Source organism: Rhyacophila brunnea, unplaced genomic scaffold (genome assembly GCF_057557595.1).
Source record: "Rhyacophila brunnea isolate RB1 unplaced genomic scaffold, BYU_Rbru_1.0 scaffold_19, whole genome shotgun sequence".
Lineage (NCBI taxonomy): Eukaryota > Metazoa > Arthropoda > Insecta > Trichoptera > Rhyacophilidae > Rhyacophila > Rhyacophila brunnea.
The window spans coordinates 17,743,969-17,767,824 of NW_028232848.1; the positions used below are offsets into that span (position 1 = coordinate 17,743,969).

Genomic DNA, 23,856 nt, shown 5'->3' on the forward strand with positions numbered 1-23,856 from the left:
TTATTCAAAGTATTCATCACTGTGGTCATAGACAACCTTAGAAAATGTATCCAAAGGTGAGACTGGGCAAAAGTACAAGCTATCACAGTCTTCGTTTTGCTGTCCCATAAGCTCTGCCTCCAAATATTCATAGACATCTGTGGGATTTTCGAACGTAGTGTATTTTTGGCTCAAGTTATCAGCCATGGTTTTATTTCTGGAGAATATTGATAGGTCATCTGGTGTGGCATGCTCAGAAGGGCTGAAAAATATTAGAGCATGCTTAATGATTATAGTTTGTATGGAATACAAGGTGCACTAGTAAGAAACGCCAATTAAGTAATAAATACCCCTGCCAACCCTCCAACATTTAAGATTCATTATTTAGAAAAATAAATCGACGACACACAAGATTTTTGAAAAATATTTATAACTAGATACCTATAGTTTCAGATATGTAAAATCACGTTCCGTTATTAACCATATTAACCATATTAAATTTATAAAATTATTTATTGAAAATTTAATGAATGTGTTGACAAAATAATAATTCAATTTGAAAAACTACTATAAATATGGATATCAGCTGATGTATTCTCAATTTTAACACGACGATACGCTTTTATGGTATTAGTGTAATATGTTATAATAATATGGTCATTAAATCTTGATTTATAAGATGAAAAACACAACGATCATAATGACATATTATACTTTTTCCTACAAAATCTGGACTAACTAGGCTAAATTGCTAAAACCCAAAATTCTACATTTTCGACCTTTACTTTTATATTTTATAATATAAAGTATTTTTTTGTTATATACTTCGAATTCTGAATTTTTTTTACGACAGATTAATACAAAGTGTGCATATTTTGGATTCGGTTTTAATTTGGTGTTCTTTTGTTTGACTTTTACTGCTGTCAGAATTATTTTCATTTCGACATATTGTATGGATATAGTAATTTTGATATTTAAAAATGTATTTATTATTATTTTGTTAAGTAATATAAATCTAAATCGATCAACGAAGCGATCTCGTGCAAAGTTTGGTAAGGAATAAATTATGATTTCTTAAAATACTTCATATTAAATGCATAATATATCCGAATGGTAGACAACTTATGGTTTACAGTATTCACGTCATGGTGTATTGTAATTTTTTGCAAAACCATAAACTGCTATTTCAATCTCTAGCAGAGGCGCCATATTCCAATTAATTATAATATGCCATGTCATTTGTCAAACAACATCAAATAACTTTCACAAACGGAAATTGCACATGAAACAATCTATATATAGAAATAACCATCAACTTACGTCATGATGAAATGTAATATTTCATGCATCAAATCGTCGTCCTGGTGAAATGGTGCAGCAGCATGCTCACAGATGGAGTGCAGCACGCAACCGCTTCCATTGTAGCCTCGGCTGGAAACCATTTTCGAAGAAAGTAGTTAATATCAAAGATGTTGATGAATTTTTTTCTTCTGTGCAGTAGGAGCTTCCATATTATTGAAAATGAAACAAAAAAAGGTTAAGCTACAAGTTATTTAAATTTATTTTTATTTTATTTGCTGCCAAAAGTTGGTAAGTCAATAATTTAGGTATTTAGAATTAACAACGGATTGTGTGTTTTAAAAAAAACAATCAAAGTCATCTGATATATAGAACATGCACATAAAGCACAAAGAAATTGGCATTATGCCTGATTTTAGAAGACATGTCAAACTTCAAATTGCAATTACTCCATAACATGATTTCGAGACTTACTAACTTTTGGCAGTAACCCGATAATATTACAATGTGACGCCTTTGTAGACCAAGTGATTTTGGATAATTATTGGCATCAGTTTAGCGTCGATTGTCCTTGCTCTTTTTTTTTTTTACTTTTAGATATTTATTCGAACCCATTTTTTTAATAACTACACATTCATAAAAGACTAATTGTTATTAAACAAATAAAAAGAAAGTTTTAGTACACTCTAGTTCAATTTACTAGAGAATTAATCAAAATTTTATTCCTTTTAAATCTGTCTTCAATGGGTTAATTTATAAAGGTGTATATTACTTGGTATTCGTCACATTGATATAAAAATATTTTACGATTGCTGTTTTGCTAACACAGTAAGCTTTATCAAATATGACAAAATAAATGTTTAAGTTTGAAGAATATCATAAATATTGTTAATACTGCGACGTTAGGGAGTAGTAGGCGTAAACATTTAATGTATATGTTACGCCGAATGTGCGAAATTGACTATTACATGAAATGGGCTAAATTTTGACTAAATCATGAAAAATGCAAGCCCGTTGCCTTATTCATGAATTATGCAAAATATCTGCCGAGTGCGTGAATTCGGCACTATTTTTTCTGTCTAGTTCATGCATTGGGCAAATTAGATAGTAGCGCTATGGTGGTGTTTTTTGCAACTAAACCAAATGTGTCAAATGCTCATGCATTGGTCAAAATAGATGGTTGCGCTCCAGTGGCGTTTTTTGCAACTAATCAAACTAACCAAATGTGTCAAATGTCATTGATTATATAAAAATATACCAATCAATAACTACAAAGACGTTAATATCCATTTACTATGCCCAAAAAAAATCTAGAACTATAATATGATAACGGAAGAATTTTATTAAATGGTATTTTCGCGATTTAATTCGTGCTTGGGTATCAATCGTGCAATGGTTGATTGTTTGTTTGTGATAGTATGATTTGATAGTTTGTTGACACTTGTTAGCTAACCTCAAAATGGACATTCAGTTAAATTCAAAATTACAAAACCTAACCTAATATAACTAATAAAACCATCCGTATTAAATTTACTTTTTCTACTGTCATGTTGACAGTTAAGGAATTCTATACCCTGGCGAATTCACGCACTCGGTAGGTAATTTACCTAATTCATGAATAAGGCAACGGGCTTGACTATTACATGAATTAGCCAAAATTTTGTCCATTTCATGTAATAGTCAATTTCGCACATTCGGCGTAACATATATATATATTTAGAATAGTTCTGCATTAAGTTGACGTAGTGACAACTTTCTATCTACTATAAGAAACGGACAGGTCTGCTGATTAAGTTAAAATTAAGTTGAAGGAATAGGCATTAAAAATCGTAATGAGTGGAGATAAATTAGGATTATACTAGAAAACAAAAACCATATTTCTGTTGGTATCATACTTGTTAAAGCTTACTATGTGAATGCCAAGTGATAAGGCCATTTTATAAATTATCATGAATAACCACCAAGTAAACGTTGAATCTATGGAAATGGTTAATAATAATATTATGTGTATTTTTTGTTTGTCATCGTTAAAACGAATACGGCTATGAGATTGGCCCAGTGCCATATTGCCTAATATAAGTATCAATGAATTAGCATTTAGTGTTTTGTCTCACATGACCGACCACATATTGTGTTCCTTATTAACCGTAATGCTATTAATGTATTTTAGTATATTCCACACATAAAGGTTATACATTTGATACCGTTTGGTACCTAAAAGTATTGGAGGCAAATTGGGCGATAAATACATAATAAATCTATCAAAAATTCCTGTTTTGCATGTGGATGGATTAACATAGTGTTAGTATTCTTATTTTTATATTATGTGTAATATCAGTTGTCTCAATCCATATTATCCTCAGATCAGCGTTGGACAGAATTTTGGATGATACTTTGTAATGACCAAATGGTTTCTTCAACACTTGCATTATGACGAAGCTGGCTTATGGTACCTTACGAAAGCGCATATGCTGAGCTTTGATAACAGATACGTGCTGGCGAAGATGCGATGTTGGGCCTAGTTTGCTCACGTGCTATGAATTTCTCAAGAGAATTTGGCCTACCCGTTCTTCAAACCAATTTGATTAGTCAGGTAAATATTATCATCTATAATTCTATATGGTGTACTTGTAAAAACTACGGGATGGTAGCATGGCTTGAGAAGACGCAATACGACTGGCGAGGGACAGGAATTATTGAAAGCGTAATATGGTGACCATGTTGGGTGGTGCCAAGAACCAAAAAAAAATTATATAGTTTTATTGTTATATCTACGAAATTATGCTTACCCATCTAAATATTTTTCTATCATGAAATACATCTGCTTTGACGTTATATCACCAAAGGTAGAAGCATCAATGGGTTCAGGAACGAGTTTTTCTTGAAAGCCACTGTGGTGAAAGTCGTCCCTCTTCTCCCTTGACCTTCCATTGATGATCGGGGATCCAAACAGAAAGACGCTAGCAAATTGCGTTATGTTGAAGGGTAGTATAAAATTAAGCTGCCACCCTTGGTTGACGAAAATGACATACTCTTTAAGCTGGACTGGAGTTGCCACCGCAAATGAGCACTGCAATAAGAAAGAAAATATTTAGTTACAAAGCGCATTTTGGTGATTTTCATTTTAACTCAAAAAGCAAACGATTTTTTTTTACAAAAAAACTTTGATTGATTTTGTAAAACATATTGAATGAATAGAACCACTTTTTTATAAATATGTTAATTACCATTTCAGCTTAATGGCACATCATATTAGACTCTATTTGATTGGGGTTATCTTAACCCATTGGACCCGGCCGTTTTTATGAGGAATCTTTGTTGATAAACGTATTGCAGCTATGCTTTGAAAGCAAGTCAAATGACCTAAAGATGTACGCTAAAAGATAATATCTATATTTAGCCACATAGTTTTTCCAACTTTATTAATTTATTGACTTTACTAAAGGATTATTAGGCATGTGTGCCTTTTGAAATAATTAAATACATCAATAATTGTAAATTCAGATGATACATTATGCCAATATGTGTGGCAATAAAAAAATAAAGTAAATCGACTATAGAAAGAAAAAAGACGTAACCCTCAGTTTTTTCAAAATAAGTTTTATTGCATAATAATGTCGTACTCAACTAAATACATGTCCAAAGGATGTAAGCTGCAAATAATTTAAAAAAAGAAGAAATTGACGTGGGAAAAACGACTTAGCCATAATTAATGATGTTTTTTTTAATTAATTCAATAATTAATATCAGATTAAGGATATAAAATCAAATTATTAATTATCATGCACTTCAAGGTTATATCTTTTTACAACTTTTTTCTTAGCTCGTATTCTTATTTGTCCGGTGGTTTTTTGTCCAGTACAAATCTTGCAATCAATTTTTAATTAACTTCACGACTAGCTAGACATTCGAAACTTATAGAATATATCAGAACACGATGCCAATGCATTTTTTAATAATTTTAGCTATCTTTAAGTAGAATTGAATTCATTTTCAGTTAATTCTGTTTTGTATGAAAAGTTATTTCGACACCATTATTGGGTGCTAGGGGTCTGGAGTCCTAGCAACTAAATTATTAATATATACGTGCGTTACTATGGAAATCAATATGACATGTCAAAATGACATTTCAGTATTATTTCTATCAGGTACATATTTTTTTGATCGTTACGCTAGTCAAGTCAAATTTATATGATTCAACAGATAATTTAAAAACGTTGTATATAAAAAGTTATTTTTATCTTGTAGTTATTTGTATTTTAATTTTAACCGAAAACCATAACAAAAACGTTTTTGTGCCTCCTGTAAAATTTGAGTTCTGTGGATTACGCCATTTTTTCTTTTCACAGTCGATATGAATTTTATACATACACATTAATTTTGATAGTTAGATTTATGTACTTACCATTATTAATAAAAGTATCCACTTAATTCGAAAATTCAAATAATTTAATTCAATCAAATAAATTTAATGAAATACTAAAATTAATATTAATATATTTATATTGTATGTAGGTATACCTACAACTCATGTTATGAATTCGGTTTTAACTAACGGCTAATGATTCTATCACGAACAGTCATAAGCAGACGATTCTACCGCAGATATTTGAATGGGTTTTGTGGTCATAATCATAGTGAAATTGTAATAATATGTATATACGAGTATGTACACCAGAAATAAACGAGCTTTAGTTTCATATACACTGCTTATAGGTACGTCTGTCAGATATCAAACGATGTGCATGGATGGCAAATATATTGAAAATGATTTTAATGTTAGTTTTTAGTGATATTTTTTCATTTATTATAATATCATATAGCTTGTCTAAGCGAATATACATAATATTTATTGAAAGCAATGGGAAACTGGTGAACACGACGTAACTAAAAATAAACTTTATGTATGTATTATAAGCTGGAAAACTATATTTTTATGTGGTTTGGATATTTGAATGTGTAGTATTTCATTTATATTTTATGTATAGTACTTCTAAAGTGCAGGTAAGCGAGTTTGAATCCCACGTTTGGCAAATTGACCTGCTGTATTTTCAGTGTGTGTTTGAAACGGAGCAAAGGCTTACTTAATCAGTTGAGTAAATAACTAACATGTCGTAAAGATATTGTTGAAATAACCTTCTCTCCGCGGACGTTCATAAAAGTGGTAACGAACATGAATGGAATCTATTAATATTTATGTCATCTTTTATCCCTTGAGTATGCAGCCAGACAATTGGAGAATCTGGAGCAGTGGTGTTCTGTTAATAGATGGTGTAGTTGGGTAGCACTCACAAAAATAATCTATAAAATACTATTTCATACTAATTTGCATCTTAACTACTGTAAATTATACTTAACTATACGTCCATAATGGTTCTACAATATCTAGTTATATTACGAGTATGTTAACATTTTTTGAATATTGCAGGGCTACCCCTTCGGAATTTCACATATGTACATTGTTTCTTAACCGGTGGTCCGCGTTTTTGTGTTAGATTTAAAGGTTAAGAAACATTGTACTACTACTTTTTCAATACTACATTGTCCGCCCTCTAAGACTAAATTGATTATGATTATAAAATCTTAATATTATGTAATAATAATTGGCTGTAATAATAATCGCCCCGATAGTGGGCTACGTCATGATGATGAAACCTAACTATTCCAAGATAGACTGTGCGTTTTGGAGTATGCAGATGATGCAGTCGTGTTTGACTCGACGATCGAACGGTTGGAGGTAACCGTGAACAGGCTCGCCGTGAACTCGAAACACGTGGGTCTTCATCTGAATGCGGCTAAGACCAAATCCATGCGCAGTGCTGCATGCATCGACGCGACACTCCTCTGCGGGTTTCCGCTCTGCGCGCCGATCTGGTGACCAAGTTCAAATACGTGGGTGCCACTGTTGCCAACGATGGTGGTATTTCCAGTGAGCTTGGAATACGCATGGGTACGTAGAGGTCTGCATTCAGCCAACTTGGAGTCGCGTGGAGAAAAAGGCTGTATTCTGTGAGGACCAAATGTTGTTTATTCAACGCGTGCGTGCTACCTGTGCTCCTGCATGGCTGTGAGATATGGCATCTTACTAAGCTTAAAAAGTCTCGGCTTTTGCGTTTTAAGAATCGATGTCTCCGCCAAATCTTGGGGTACATTGGTAAACACTCGAGTTCGTGAACGGACACTGCAGTCTTTGGTGATTGAGGTAATCATGAAGAGACGCTTTACGTGGCTGGGACATGACGTATTCCGGATGCCACCAGAGTACCCTTCGTACCCTTGTGGCATAGTCTCAAGGGCTTTGACACCGTGGCCAGCCCTCCCTCACCCTACAGCGGTGCTAAAAAAGTGATCTACGCGCTGCAGGTGGCATGGCGGGAGGCACGAGAGTTGGCGATTGACCGAGGGAAGTGGCGCGAACTTGTACGTACCTTATGCCCCAGTGTTGGGGCGTGACAGGGTGAAAGAAGAAAAAGAAGATTTGGCTCGATATTATAACGCCGACGATGACCGAGCGGCTTACGCGTCGGCATATAATGTCTTGGGTCCCTGGTTCAAATTCCGGGTCTGGCAAATACACATATTGTTTTTCAATTTTGTGGTTGGAGTCAGAGTATGGACTGCGGAGGCCCAAATGATAGTATTACATCGATCGGACATTGTCAAAAAAATAAAATAAATTGTATTTTCTTATCATAATCTCTTTTACCAAAAGTCACTTTGAGATATCAAATGATTACTTTAATCCAAATAGGTAATAATGCAATCACTGTAATGTATATACTTGAGGTATTTAAGAAAATATTTTATATAAGTGCCTACTTTAAAATGAGGTATCTGTAATTATACAAAGTGTGTGTTACGATATCTGCGCTACTAAGCCAAATGGCGTTAGGGGAATTTTGGACAAAATAAGTGTTTTTACCTTACTTTTTTATACAAGTCGGTTATATTATTACATCATAATATATATGTTTTATGTGAAGTCTGTGGTAGGTAGAGTGTTGATGTTATTTTCCTCCATAAATTTGTTTATGGACAGCACTAGATATTTCATGTAATAACAAAGGGTTTATTGAAATTATTGTTTGGATTAATCTACCATATTGTATTCAGCGAGTTGATGCTTGGTGAAAATTGTTTTGTATATCTGAGCCAGAAATTGCATAATAGTAGGTAGCACATTTGACCACTGGTCTCTGATGACGTATGTTCGAATTGATTGCATTTAAATTGTATGTCGGTTTTGGCTATTCCTAAGCTGACAGTGGAAAGCGATATAAGCGAATAAACGTCCATTTTGTGTATCTATCTACGGCTTGATTGATCAGGATTAAACAATCTATATGCGTAGATATTAAAAGTAAAATTGAACTATATATATATAAAATATATAAAAAAATATATATTTACATTGTGATAGTCAATTTATAAAAAAAATCGTTTTACATAAAAATATTATTATAATACATCTCATATAAATGAACGTTTTAAAAATACAATAATATTAAAATCGTTAGAAAATAAAATGATGTATTTTTTTTTAAATCAGACTATTTTATATAAATGTGTATATATTATTATGTACCTATATAAGATTTAAGAATAAAGCATAATTTATTAGATTCATACAATTTTCGTAATATATATATAAGTGTGTCTATTCTATACTTATCGACCGATAAAGAGATACATATTATCAAACGTAGGGTAGGTTTGTATTAAAGTATTAGCTGTAACAATTATTACAATAAGTTGGTTGTAGTTGTTAAAATAATTGCTATATTTTAACAGCACCTCTCTTGGCAGTGATAAAATGTAGAGCGAGATAGACAGTTTTGACTGTTTAGACGGCTAACTTATTATAACAATTATAATACCTCAATACAAATATGTAATAAATACTATCATTTTATCACTTTAGCGGTCTTTAGTCGCCTTGTGTATAGAATGGAGCCGCAGGGACATACCTGCACCGAATCGGACATGAATCCGCAAGTATCGCATTCTTATTGCATAATATGTAGGCAATAATAAGTACCTAATCAATTATGTCTGAGTGGTAATTTATCGGCGTATAATGTCATGGGTCCTGTGTTGGAATCCCAGGCCTGGAAAATTTACTGGACCCGAGTGGAGACCGAATATTGTACTGAGCAAGTGGCTAAAGCCCATTTCTGTTAATTCAACATAATATTATATTCTGTGGATTTCCATATGAATATGGTGATGTAATATTGTTACGTTGATTTAAAATTACACAAATATGGTCACAAATTTAAACGGAGTAGGTAAACACCTTCGTTGCATATTATTGTTTATTAAAATTCAGTCATGATTAGTGAGTCGATCAGCAGTTTAAATGGTAAAGGATACCACCCGAAATACAGTGGTTGTGAGCTCAAATCCCGTTCAATCCAATTATTATTTATTTTTCTTCTGAGATGAACGTTTTTCATGTGTTTTGTATAAAACCTTTTTTATAGTAAATTTTTCGTATAAGAAATGTTATGTTAAGAGTGGCCGTTATTAATTGAATAAATGATCAAATTTTAGGTTGGTAATTAGTAATTCAAAGATATTATAGGGATTAACGAACCTTGTAGTCCAATGCGTAAGCTATTTTATACGGGGCCTTCGGGTTCAACCCAATAGAGTCACAATATATTTATGCAATTTTCTCAAAACCTAGTTTCACTTTTATTATTATACTACTGTTTCACTACATTGCTGTCATTGGGCCTCGTGGCCTGTTGTACTGTTAAAACATAATATACAACTACCTATATTATATTTTTTCTTCTACATTATAATATTATAATAAATGAAGAATGAAGAATGAAAAATAATGATATAGTTTAAACGAAAGCGAATAATATCGTCATGATGATCGATATTTTAATATCAGTGTCGACAATATAATATAAGATTGTTGAAACTTAAATTATTTATTATTTATCAGTGTATTTTAGATACATGGGCAGTAGATGAAAACGCCATTTCATAATGTAAATTTATTGCATTATTAGTAGGTAATGTTCGATACTTTGGACAGGGCACAAGAGATAATGGGAGAGCACTAATTCGAGACAAGGCAACATAACAGGCGAGATCTAAATAAAATAGTAAACATATTGTACACTAGAGATATTATTAGCGGCGCCTATATTCTGCACACGGGAAGAAATATGTGCATATTAATGATTAAGGCCATGTAATAGTCGCAAAACGCTTATGCTTCGTTGAGCGTCATAGCCGCAATGGCTAAAAGTGGGGGATGTTTATCTTGAAACATTGCAATTTTTTTGTATCCTTATAAATGCTTTCATTATAATATTATAAAGTTGACGTTTGTATGTATTCTTTTTTGGTTGATTTTATATTTGTAAAGAATATTATAAAATGATAGTTTTCACTAGAAGAGTTTGAATTTTTAATTTTTTGAACATACATTCTTTTGAAAAACACTTCCTGAGAAATTATATTATAACCAATAGAAAAAAACTTTTTTGAAAAAAGTAAGCCACCCCGGCAGGGAATCGAACCCTGCATCTCCCGGGTTTACGCCCCATCCGCGCATTACCTCTATGCTACGCAGTGACATACTAATTGCGACAAATTTTAACTATTGACCACTTTTAATACCCACTCATCAGCGCTCTTCCAAATCAAGCTACTTTGGCAATCGATTTTTGTTTATTAAATTAAAGTAGATACCTATTACTTCAATTACTAACCGGCGTTTGACGAACCGACAAATTACTGTGTTTTTCAAAATTATGTATGTTCAATAATTAGAATGGTACATTCTTAAATCTTGTGAATTATTCGTTGAATAAAAGAAATAGTTAATTTTAATTTTTTTCTGTAAAGAGATGGAAGGCACTACAATGGTAAATGTAAAAAAAAACTAACCATCAAAAATTTCCAATGGTTTTAATTAACCAAACGAAAAATTTCACAGAGATGGTTAATCTATAACGTTTAATTTGCTATAAATTGATAAAAAAGCATTGTACTATATAATATAAGATAACTGAAGTAAAATTAAGTTGATGAAATAGTATACAAAGAAAATGGTAACATACTTTTTATACATTTTTTTGCATTGAATATTGTTTTTATTAAATAAATTAAAAAATATGATATACTTATAATATTATTATTTATTAGTGTAATAAGCTTTTGTTTATCAGATTAAATGAAATTGTAATATTTAATATTTAAAATTGAATGAAACTCGTAATGTTAATAGGATATTAGCATTTAAGCGGCAGTAAAAAAATGTATTTTCCTGGAAAATTCATCGAGCAAAAGGCAATCAGAGATAATAGAAGTGAACCGTAATAAAAATCTAACTGGATAATCAAGTAGGTATTAAAAAAATAAAACCAATATAAATCCACTCGCCTGTAGTAAAGTCGCAATAGGAAAAATCAATTGCCTCTTCTGTCGGCGCAGGACGGGAAATTGTTTTTCTTTTAACTGGGGCGTCTCAATCGCTGGCACAGGAAGCAGTGAGTTTTCTTTTCCAAGGCTCAACTCAACTACATTTAGTTCATTTAAATCGGATGAAAGGATCCCGACACCAAAGATGGTTATGCAGATTGCCAAATTACGTAAACAAAACATCTTAATTTAGTTTTATATTAAATTATTCAACAGTATCAAGATGAATATATATAAATATATATATAAATATAGGAAATATAATTAACTGACTTTAAATACATGAAATTATAATTTGATTGCAACACGTATTCAATTATTGTTAATACACACAAATAAACATTAGTCAAACAGACAATATGATAGACAAATAATAGAATATATTTGATCCGTTATTATAACCTTTAAAATATATCTATCACATATTTTATTAAATGAATAACGTTCACCAATTTTATATGACTAAACTGGTAAATTAAAAAAGTTTTATTAATTATAATATGACACAAACTAAACTTTAGTAAACTATACGCGTTCTCGCTTTTTAGGCTATAGACAGTATAACAACGGGAAAAGCTCAGTACAACATAACTGTCATAACAATACACGTTTCAGGTATTCACAAATTGAACAACAGTGCAATAATAAATAGATTGAAACTGATTTCATGTGTTAACATGATTGACTCATCATGAAACTGTGGAAATATCAAATGAAAAAAACACGTCCGTTGACCGGTGCCGTGCTCTTGCGACCCGAACGTTTAATTATCGTGATATTATTTTGTTTGTATTTCCAATAAACATACAAATTCTCACAGTTATTGTATCACGAAGTGGTGTGGCAGAAATATCATTTAAGCCGGGGTAAAATTTAAAGTGGTTTTAACAACTAGTCTCGTTATTATGTTAAACATTTTATGATGCGGCTGCCCACATGACTTTCTGTTTATAGAATTAATTTACAATAGTACGAATATTATAATATATTATACACAATACAGTGACATTCCATTAAACTAAAACAATACGATTTGTAGTAGGTAGTCTATGAAATTGAATTGCTTTATATTTTTGACAGCAATGATTGTTGCTTAAAACCTTACGTAATCTAATATAATCCAACCTAACCTAATCTAACCTAACATAACCAAATGTTCAGCTCTTCAAATTTTTTGACACAAGATGCGATGAATAAGGCGGCTCTCGTGGTGCAGTGTGCGGAAGGAGCTGGCCTTCCACCCGAGAGTTCTGGATTTGATTCCCGGAGAGGACATAATATTTATGTGTTTTTCTCGAAGACTGGGTGTTTGTGATTGTTCAAAATTACTAACAACTACCTTGTACGAAAAAACAAATGGTTATTATTAATTCTAAAAAATATAATATATAAGGTTTATGACGGCTGCGTCAGGCTTGCACCTGAAGATGATGGGACAATCAGACAAAGTCAAGTGAAGTGATATGCAGAGAGGGTGAATATGACCAATTGGAGAGAGAGAGAGACCTCGAGATTCAGATTCTGTCAACCAGGGAACAGATAAGTAAGGTATGTGGCTGGATGTGTCCATACGAAAGTACAATTCTCGAGTATGGAGAAATATGGGATAATCTTAAATACGACGTATTGAAGATTATGTTATTTTATAGTCATTTAATGGTATCGGTCATAGTCCCCACAAGGGGGGGCTGAAAGGGGTCTAGTCTGGGGGCTCGAGATCTGCGGGGGGGGGTGGCGTGACGGGTCTTTTTGATAAGTGAGATAAAAATTCATCACAAATTTGCTCCAATTTGAAAAAAGTCGCCTGCGGCGCTATTTTACTTAGCGAGTATTAGTATTTTAAAATATCTAGTCGTGTAACACAATTTTTGATTATTCTATGTTCATAATTGACAACTCCATAATTCAAGTGAATTTATTCAACAATGCAAAATTATCGCTAAAAATACACCGAATACCCTTAATTTTACCTTAAACACCTTTAATAAAACGCTTCTGTAGAGCGTCTTACTGCCTTTAAGCCTAGCGATGGATATGGGGGAAGGGGTCGTCAAAAATTCTGCCCTGGGGGCCCGCTTTAGGATGTGGGAGCTATGGTATCGTTACATAGTAGAATACATCCAAAAGAAGACAGGAAGACTTTAAATCAAAGAATAATTAAGTTCTGTAAAAATATGTAGCAACACAATACACAATAATGACAGGAATAACGATGAAGGAGTATAAAACACCGGATATAGTGGGTAATGGTATTAGCTTGTAGAAGCCTTCATCTAGTATTGGATTAATCTACGTTGGTGATGATACATTTCGAAAGCTTTAGAAAGTATTATTTTATTCAGTTAAGTGACTAATAACTTAAAAAAAAATATCTCCAATTCAAATGAAAGATTTTTTAAAACTTTATCAATTTTGCATGGCGTCATAATATTTTAAGATAACTTTACTGTCTATCTATAATTCATTTTCACGGTCACATAAAAATATACAACCTTTTCATTTACGATATACATAACGTTGTTTTTTTACAAAGAATTCTTATGAACTTCCATATTAAATGAACCTATGAAAAGCTCCAAATGATACCCAAGCCAGTTAATATGCAACATTAAAGATTTGATGACATCAGTAAAGTAAAGGGAAATCTGAAAGAACATTTTTTTATTATGTTCTAGAGATGAATACACATTTCAAATACCATTTCAAAAATTGCTCAAAAAATAAGCTCCCTCGCATGGAATTAAGTTGTTTCTACAACGCAGTGCTCAACTAGTGTGTGCTCACCGTAATCGTGTACATGTAAAACATGGACTTTAATAATAGATATGTTGATAACGAAATAATTGATGAAAAATATACGATGCAATAGACACAATACTGCGCAGCGTGCGATGGCTGGATACAACCCATTACAGAATTAATTATATAGCTAAATAGTGCCAAGCATAGTACCAAGATTAAAGATGAATATGAGTGCCACTACTTACCGCGCATCGTTGCTTCTAATGCGAAGCCTCATATTCTTCCATGTACATTCACGGTATAAAGGTATGGCGATAAACAACTCATTATCTGTGTCAGCAGATTGATCGGCGATATTAAATACTGTATCGCAATGACAAATTATTTTAATATCCATTTCCATAGTATCAAATTATATGACCGCAATGATAAATTCCTAGCTACTAGTATGTCCATTGACGCACATGCCATTTAGTCGCTGACTCGATTAACATAATTATTTACTAAATTATAATGTTTAGATATTATATTGATGTATAAATAGCGAAAAATAATTCATTAAAAAGGTCACTCGAATCTAAATACCTATCCCGTTACTATATCAGTATAAATGTACTGTCAATTTATTTATATTATTATACCGATCGTACCCTTGTACTTATTTAACCATAAATAAACTCTCACTTCTCCATCATCACGAATAACCACGATCGTCTTTCATCTACAACACCATCGATCCTCACATCGACCACTCCTACAAAAGTATGGAATGTTTTTCTTTTTCATGCCTTTTCTAAATGCGACCTAAGGAAACGGTTATTCATCAATCTACTAAATTTTATAAGCACAAAATAAGACAGAAGTGATATTGAAACATGCTAATATATTTAAATAGTTACTAGTGGTTAATAGATCGCAATAAGATTTATGAAGTAATCCCAGTATGCACTCGGATACTGGGCAGCTACCTAAAGAGATAGGCGGATAACGCCAAGAGGGAAGCCAACAGGGACACCAAATGGCTGAGTGTGACTGACTGGGGAAAGATCGAACTCAGAAAAGAGATTCTTGGATGATGGATATACAGCCGGCCATAATAGACCTGGATAGTTTTTATTGTCAGTTAAAAATAAAGCCTTCAATTTTCTAAATCGAGTAGGTTAAAAGCAACACTTTTTTCCATCGTGATAATATGTGGATAAAAACGTAAACTTAGTTAAAGGTAAGTATATTATAAATTTTATTGTATTACTTTTTACTAAGTTTAATAATAAACATAATTCATATTTTAAGTTAAAAATAAGAACTTTATTAGTCTTAATTTGAAAATTACAGACAGTGACTGATGTGCATTTAAAAAGTAAAGAGAAGCCCTTTTGCTTCTAATATAATATACAATTCTACATATGCGGAAGTCGATATTATTTCAAATTACTAACTTCATATCGCAAAATCTTATTTGTAATGAGTTGTCCAATTAGTGTACTTTTATTTGTCTTTTAAATTAGGCGGCTATTCATGGCATATTATTTTCAAAAAGATAAAGTCCTTATGAAAATAAATAGGGATATATGTACCGGAAATGTAACGTTGATACTTGAACAGGAAATATAAAGCTAAGAAAAGTCTCTTTAATAAGCTGAAAAGACTGAAAAATAACATTTAGCTTTTATATTTTCATTGTCTGCCTCTATCAAGGGCAGGAAAATCAAGGACCATTTGTCTTTTTAATGTATTTAATAGCGTTGGCTTGTGGAAATTTTAATATAATTAATTACCTATAAAACCTGAAAGTTTTTCTGTTTACATACTATACCTACATGAGCTTTTTAAACAATACAAAAGTTTTATAATAGGTACCTATGATGAATTACTAATAGCTTTTAATTTTATTCTTAGATCAAAAAAGTATCTCCTTCAAAAAAGGACTTATCTTTGATAACATTTTACATTAAATAAAATATTTGGTACAATTCGGTTATGAGGAATACAGTGGAAAACTCATTTTGAAAATACCCGATAGAATGGTTTATTTGTTAGTTTGGGTTGGTTTAGGTTAGGTTTGGTTAGGTTAACCTAACAAATAATTGAGTATATCGGCAATTTTAAAAATGTGTTTGCCGCTGTATTCCTCATAACCGAACTGTACCAAATATTTTTCTATAATATTGTATGCACTAAATCTACCTTATTAAATAATTACAATGGCCGGATTAATTTGCTTTGGACTAGAAGTTAAAAATGTTTGTTTTATTGATCCCAATAATAAAAGATAACATACTCGCAGGTCTGTTATATTTTAATTAAGTATTCAATATAATATCTTTTTTCTGTGACTCTACTGTTCGTGTTGTACAATATTTATTTCGGGTGAGACGTGTGTGAGTTGAGATGATGATTGCTGATAAGCGGAGTATGAAGACTTGTAGTTGCTGGAGAAGATGGCGAGATTTATTTTCGACTTGACAAGTAGGTACTGCAATTATGTGACGGTTATATAGGTGCAATACAGTCAATCATATAGAATAATATTCAAACTAGTGAGATATAACCGGAGACTTGGCGATACTGAGTGACTGATATGGAGTGACTGTTACACGATCAAGATAAAAACGGAGTGAGATATTCATTCAATCGTGATAGCCTTTTTATTGAACCATTCACGATTGAATAATGCTGATACTGAGTATCCCATGCCTTCTATGAAAAATGCATTTAAACATAATACATATTAATAAATATTACCAAAGTAAAAGTTCTTATTTTCAATTCGTAATTTGATGCGTGTAAAATTTGTATACTAAAAATGTATGTACTAAACAATCTTATTTAAAAACAATCTCACTGAGTAGGCACTAACCGATACGGCTGACGACCTGTAAAAAATGTATATAAAAATAACTAAATAATATTTTTGCGATCGATTATAATATGTATGAATATTAATCGGCATGAGCAGGTTTAACAAAACAATTTGGGTCATAGTCACATTCAAGAATTTTCTCCACTTCCCCCTATCCTGGGCCAGTATCTCCATCGGTGACTCTAGTATCATAAATGATACCGTCCAACCACCGATGTTTGGGCCTGCAGTCGACCGTCCGACCTGGTATCCAGGATGCCCCACGGTAGTTGGGCACTAACCATTCTTGCTACATGGTCCGGATTAAGAATAACGAATGTAGGGATGCATTCTACTTGGAAGAGATGAAAAATATACAGGTTATGTTATGAACGGCATTTCATCCTTCTAGTATAAGGCTATATTATATATAAGAAATAAAAGATTCTTATAAAAGAGATAATTTTTAATGTAGTAAGTTGGAAGGTATTTGGCAGGTTTAAATTTATAGATTGAGCGTTGTTTCTACCCAAATGATTTACTTAGGAAATAAATCTATTGTAATACCTGGCAATAATTGAATTTAATACCCATTAAGTATTAATTAAAATAAAACACAATATTCATAATAAACATAATATACACACATTCTTCGTTTAATAATAATCAGGATCGATTTCCCGCTTCAAAAGGACATTTTCAACTGGTACATGATGTACATTGTCCTAATTACTATTATAGGAAGTGGGATTAGTAGCTACTACATTTTGTGTGGTATTTTATTTAATACACTTATTTCCACTAAGAATTGATAGTTAACAAGAAATCTATTCAATAACACAAAATTTTGCAAAAAGTCACTGTAAAATGTTGTCTATATTATGTGAGCTCAATTTTATGATATGGTTAACTCAAAAATTAAAAGAGTTCAAACTAGAGTGATAAATTGGTTAAATCGGATCACTATAATGTTAATTTTCAATCTGAAGGTATGTCTAGCAAATAGAATAATAAGTTATTTATTTCTGTTGACAGTGGAATCGACTTTGTTTTGCGGCTAGTGTATCCCGATCCTTATGGACAGTAGCAGCTTAATAAATATATACTTTTTTTTATTAAAATATATTATTTTTATAGTAGTTATTTAAAAATTTCATTTCTGTATTCATACTTCAAATCGTATCATTAAAAAATTTAAGCTACTCACAATATCAGCTCAACAGATTACAAACTGACAGAAAAAGTCTCTCATTGCTGAAAGATGTCTCCACTCCTATCCACCGAGGGAGCTTAAAAGAGTTCACAAAATCTTTTTGAATTTGAAGATATAAAAATAATGTTTAACTCGACGTATAATTCCGCCCTCTCAATTTGTCTCTGATTTCTGTCTTTTTTATGTCACATTATTCCGATTCGCCCCCTCCTCCGTCCTCCGGTCTTCCAAATTAAATCCCCGGAGTCTCTTACAATTTGTCAAGGGCTGAGGAAACTTTTGCACTGTCACAGGCACTCCCATAGGTTTACTATTTTAGTGTTTTTTTTACAAAATCTTACCAGATTGTCAAATGATTAGACTTATAATGAAATGCCCAACTCAAAAGTTAATACATGCCATTTTTTAAGCGTTAATTGATAATAGTTAATCACAATATTACTGCACCGGCCATTCATAGAAGGTTGCTGGAGAGGCAGATATTATCACATAATTAATTGCAGTAACAATTGATAAATAAACATTTAAATTTATGTTGGTTATGTAATATAATCATACTACATACCTCTTTTTTACCCTTATTCAAAGGAAGCATCAAAAGTAATTTAAAAGAAATCGCGCGGGTTAACAACTACATTTATCATGGATAGCAAATGTCAATTAACCGAAGAATGTATGATAGGATTGCTCGCAGAATTAAACTGACGCATTTCGGTGCATTATTATCATCTTATAAAGTCTGAAGTGTTCAACCAATGTGTGCTACCAGAATTCGTGTATTAGAAAACTACGAGTAGCGCAACGTGGCATTGTAAGGTACATGTTGGACATAATCGGAAAAAAATATAAAATAAACAAATGGATAAAGAGGAAAATAACAGTACGCCGTACTTAATACCACGTGACCATGTTCGATCCCAAGAAGATCATATGGCCCTCAACACAGTGGAGGTTTTTACAACATCTTTTTGTTTTTACGAGAAATTAATTTTATTCACTTGCTCAACCTATTAAGTCCATGCTCTGACTCTAAGCACAAATTAAAAACAATATGTGTATTTGTCAGGATCAGCTTTCAAACCTCGGACCCACGCCATATGATAACTGTTGCCAAGTTGATGAAGTAGCAAAATACTAAACATACTATTGAATAATCACAGTAATATAAGGTTACAAAAGAACGCTAAATGATTAAACGAACAGACGGACGCTGTAAAGTCTGCTGGACCGATCAACTCATTAATATTGGGAGATGTACGTTGCAGTAAAGAGCTATAGGCCGAAAAGAGTGAAAAGAGCTAAGGAAAAACGAGAAAAAAGAGTGCGAGCATTCGCCAGACTCTCGAGTACGCGCGTATTACGAGTGTGTCGATATAATAAAGGCGAAAATAATTGCCGATAGTTGCAACAATTATTTAATTATTATTACGTCTCATGTTGAATACTATCTAGTATAGGAATCTCACGCTTATGAAATGCGTTATATGGATGCAGCATACATTTGGTATTTGCACGTAAAGCGCGGTGAGACAAGCGCCATCTGAACAAGACCTAACTGCCACTTAAAAAATATTGTTTTCGGTGATCGTGCATACTATCTCGAGTAACCAACTCATTTTAAGGAGAGCAATATTAATTAGAAATAATTGCAAGATAAAAAAAACTTTTTACATACCACGTTTTAAAATTTTCTGTTGAATCATATAAACTTGACAATTCTATGTATTAATAAATACTTTTTTTTGTACTTGATGGAAATACTGAATAAATATAGAATACTGAAATGTCATTTTGACATTTCATATTGATTTCCATAGTAACGCACGTATAAATTAATAATTTAGTTGCTAGGATCCTTTTAGCAACCGATAATTGTGTTTTACTTTTTTAGTACTTTTTACGATTTTTTCCGAAATAACTTTCTATACAAATCAGAATTAACTGAAAATGAAATCAATTCTGCTTAAAAATGGCTAAATGTATTAAAAGAATGCATTGTCGTCGTGTTATGATATATTCTTAAAATTTCTAAATATTTATTAAACGTTTCAAATGTCTATCTAGTCGGAAAGTTAGTTAGAAATCTTCAATCATCCAATACAAATCTTGGAAAAACAAGAAAAAATTTGTACTGGACACACAAGAATACGAGCTAATAAAAACGTGGTAAAAATACAATATAAACGTGTGAAAAAAATAGGATAATCATTTTATGTGAAATATAAAATTATACATATTTTTAACGAGAAATGAAACGATCAGAATGTTGCATTTAAATAATATTTCCCCACATGAATGCAGATTAATTGGCAGTCGGTAATGGGATGATATAAAAACAATTCTAAATTGAAAAGTCAAAATTAAATCATAGCAATAAATTATTAATTTAAATTTCGTTTAAAATAGAGTCAATGTATTATAAAATTCTGGATCATCACATTATCATTTTGCACAGTGACGTTATCGTTAGAAACTGTAATGTTAAAGTTTATAAACCGCCATAACACACAATTTGTCCTTAGTAACTTAATTTACTTAACCAAGTGCTACATATTATTCAGATCAATGGCTAAGAATCTATATAAATCTCTCTGTTTCAAGTTGGTCATAATCAGCTTCACTGTATTCCTCTTGACATTAAAGCTAAATTTTATTTACTAAAAAAATGGATCAATTAATTTATAGACAAGTCCATTTAATAAAAGATATTTGAACATTTTAGTATATATCTATTTATCTTAAAATAATGCAAATGGAAATTCTTCAACAATCCTTTTTTCCAATGCGAGCAATGGTAGCTTTTACGTTTAAGTACATCTGTCAATTGGCTTCGATATTTGTTTTTTTATGAAGTGCATTACTCTAAATGATCTTTCACAGTACACAGTAGTAATAAAATCGACAATAAAGCAATTGTTGCCAATTCTTTGAATTGACTTGATTCTTAGTCAACGTATAACTTTGACCAACATTTTTCAATCCTGGTATTATTCAAATGGTTTTTAAGTATTTGGTCATGACTCATTTCCAATTACGCATATTTAACGTTAGCCTAGGCCCTAGTTAATTAAATTTAGATTTAAATTAAAAATTTAGGTAAATTATTACCGAAAATAATCACGTGATTACAACATGATAAGCGTAGGTTATCGTGAAACTGACTAAAATATTGTACTGCAGCCCGAAGAGTCCAATATTTTTTTAGTATTACCTAATCTCTTTCTCTCTCGAATACGATAAGTATTAAATTGACGAATCTTTCATATTATTTGGTCCCACATTTAAACAAATGCGTGAAATACCTAGTATACCGGCAGAAATTTTGTTAAATCAAAAACGGACTATTTCACACATGATCCCATCACAAGAACACATTATGGATCATTTGAACGTAGAAAGAAATTTAAGCAAAGTAATGTGTATTCAACAAATTTTATAATTTTATAAATATTATTTTAAAATATTCTGTAAAACGCTGGTGGCCGCACATGTGAACCACTGCTATAGAGCATCCTACTGCTACTAAGATCGAGATCACATTTTTAAACTCATTCAATCTCGCTTTGTAGATTTTATTACATGTATCTGTAGCAATGAATTGCAAGATGATCTCGACATTTTTGACAAATTCCTGGAATGCATTTGGATAGGTGAGAGGTATAATTAATGTAGCAACAGTCAGTTGTTGGGGATATTTATGCATCTGACCTAGCACCACAACGACTACTTTTAATGCCATGTCACCACGTTGCTCATATTTGTAGGATATCTGAAAATATTCAAACATTCGTTGAGTTTTATGTTAATTGTATCAGAAATTAGATCGATAACCATATATTTTTTACGTTTTTATCTGAAAACCGATTGCGTGAAATTTTTTTTAGAAGAACGTTGAAAAAAATAATTTTCAAATAATGTGCGATGCGGTGATGCAACATCGTACCAATCGCACACATGAACTTCTAAATTTAGACCGCACTGCACGCACCATACTGCCCGTGAGTAATACTTTCAAAAAATGCGAGCGAGAGGATTTCTTATAGTAATTAGCTCGACCGCTTTATTTCAGCTTTCTTTATTATGTTTTTTTATAGTTTTCAACCATTCTTTGAGACCTCAGTTTCAGGCAACTGTTTATAAAACATTCTCACGTCTAAAACACTCCAGACGTTTCACGTTATCTATTTTTGCCTCATGATATATGCTCGATTAAAACAGTATAATACGGGATGCATTAAAACTGTGGTGTATCATTTTATGTCGTAATTTCTTCTACGAATTGACAGAAAAATGACACATAAATTAAACGAATATCTTTGTATGCACTGCAGTCAGTGACGTCCCTAGACAAAATGCCGCCTCTGGGCAGAGTAAAAATGCCGCTCCATTTATTAAACAGTATGTTTTATCATCCGTGCGCGTGTTGTTTCTAGTCACCAATGACATTGAAGGACAGCGGAAGTAAACCAGATATCGCAAACCCGACAAAAAATACAGTGCTGTTAAACCATTTATGTTAATTACATTTTGTTTCCAACCAGTGAGCTGAATATTTTAATGGAAAGATATTTTCGTTATTAAGTACTAAGTTTAGGTAGCTATTTCTATATACCAAACGATTTTCCTCGATTTGCCGCCCTTCGAGTAACTGTCGCCCCTAAGCGGCGCTCAATCTGCCTTCCCCCAACGGGACGCCACTGGCTACAGTCAATAATACCAAGGATATGTTGTTAGTGTACGTCTTGAAAAAAAATCAGATTTATGTTAAAGGATAGCTACCTAAAAGTATCATAAAAATTATATTAAAAATATCCATTAAGAGAATGGAAAACAAAGATTTCTAGTGAAAACATTGTTTACAATTAATCCACTCTGCAGAAAGAATTAAAGTATACAAAGCATAATATATTATTCTCTTTTATTATACGAGTACATTTGTATTTTATAGTCTATGGCTATTTCGGTTGTCAAATCATTATGATAAACAATGTCAAATTAGATAAATAATTGTAAATTAGTTTAATTTTTGTGAGATCGTACATTTAAAAATAGCTTCTATGTTGCTCTTCAATAAATAATATTACTCTGCCTTACAACTATAGAAATTTTTACCATTGATAAAATAGTAAGTATCCCTCTTGATTCAATATTAGATACTTATTTTTTTATAGTTGCCATAAATCCTATCATTCTATCTAAAAAGCCGCAAATACAAACATTTTATGTGGGGGAGTAGTCACTCGTGAGCCGCCATCTTGTGTCCCCTTTAATCCTTCAGGCTTTAGTTGGGCGCGCTAAGTCGCTCGCGTAAATAAAACTAAATCACCCCGTTCAG

At 32.0% G+C, this 23,856-nt stretch overlaps 1 protein-coding gene across 1 annotated transcript; it reads right to left on the reverse strand.

The window, feature by feature from the left end:
* On the reverse strand, window positions 1-1,421 carry LOC147072803 (uncharacterized). Its single transcript, XM_085945719.1, has 2 exons — window positions 1,300-1,421; window positions 1-241 (listed from the first exon to the last, which is right to left on the reverse strand). The coding sequence occupies exons 1-2, from the start codon at window positions 1,419-1,421 to the stop codon at window positions 1-3; spliced, it is 363 nt and encodes a 120-aa protein (XP_085801845.1).
* Between the last annotated feature and the right edge of the window lie 22,435 nt (window positions 1,422-23,856).

Bases quoted from the DNA above. Each gene is read 5' to 3' on its own strand.
- LOC147072803 (XM_085945719.1), bottom strand. From the start codon at position 1,421: ATGGTTTCCAGCCGAGGCTACAATGGAAGCGGTTGCGTGCTGCACTCC. The intron at 242-1,299 runs GTAAGTTGATGG...AATATTTTTCAG, and splicing joins ATATTACATTTCATCATGAC to CCCTTCTGAGCATGCCACAC.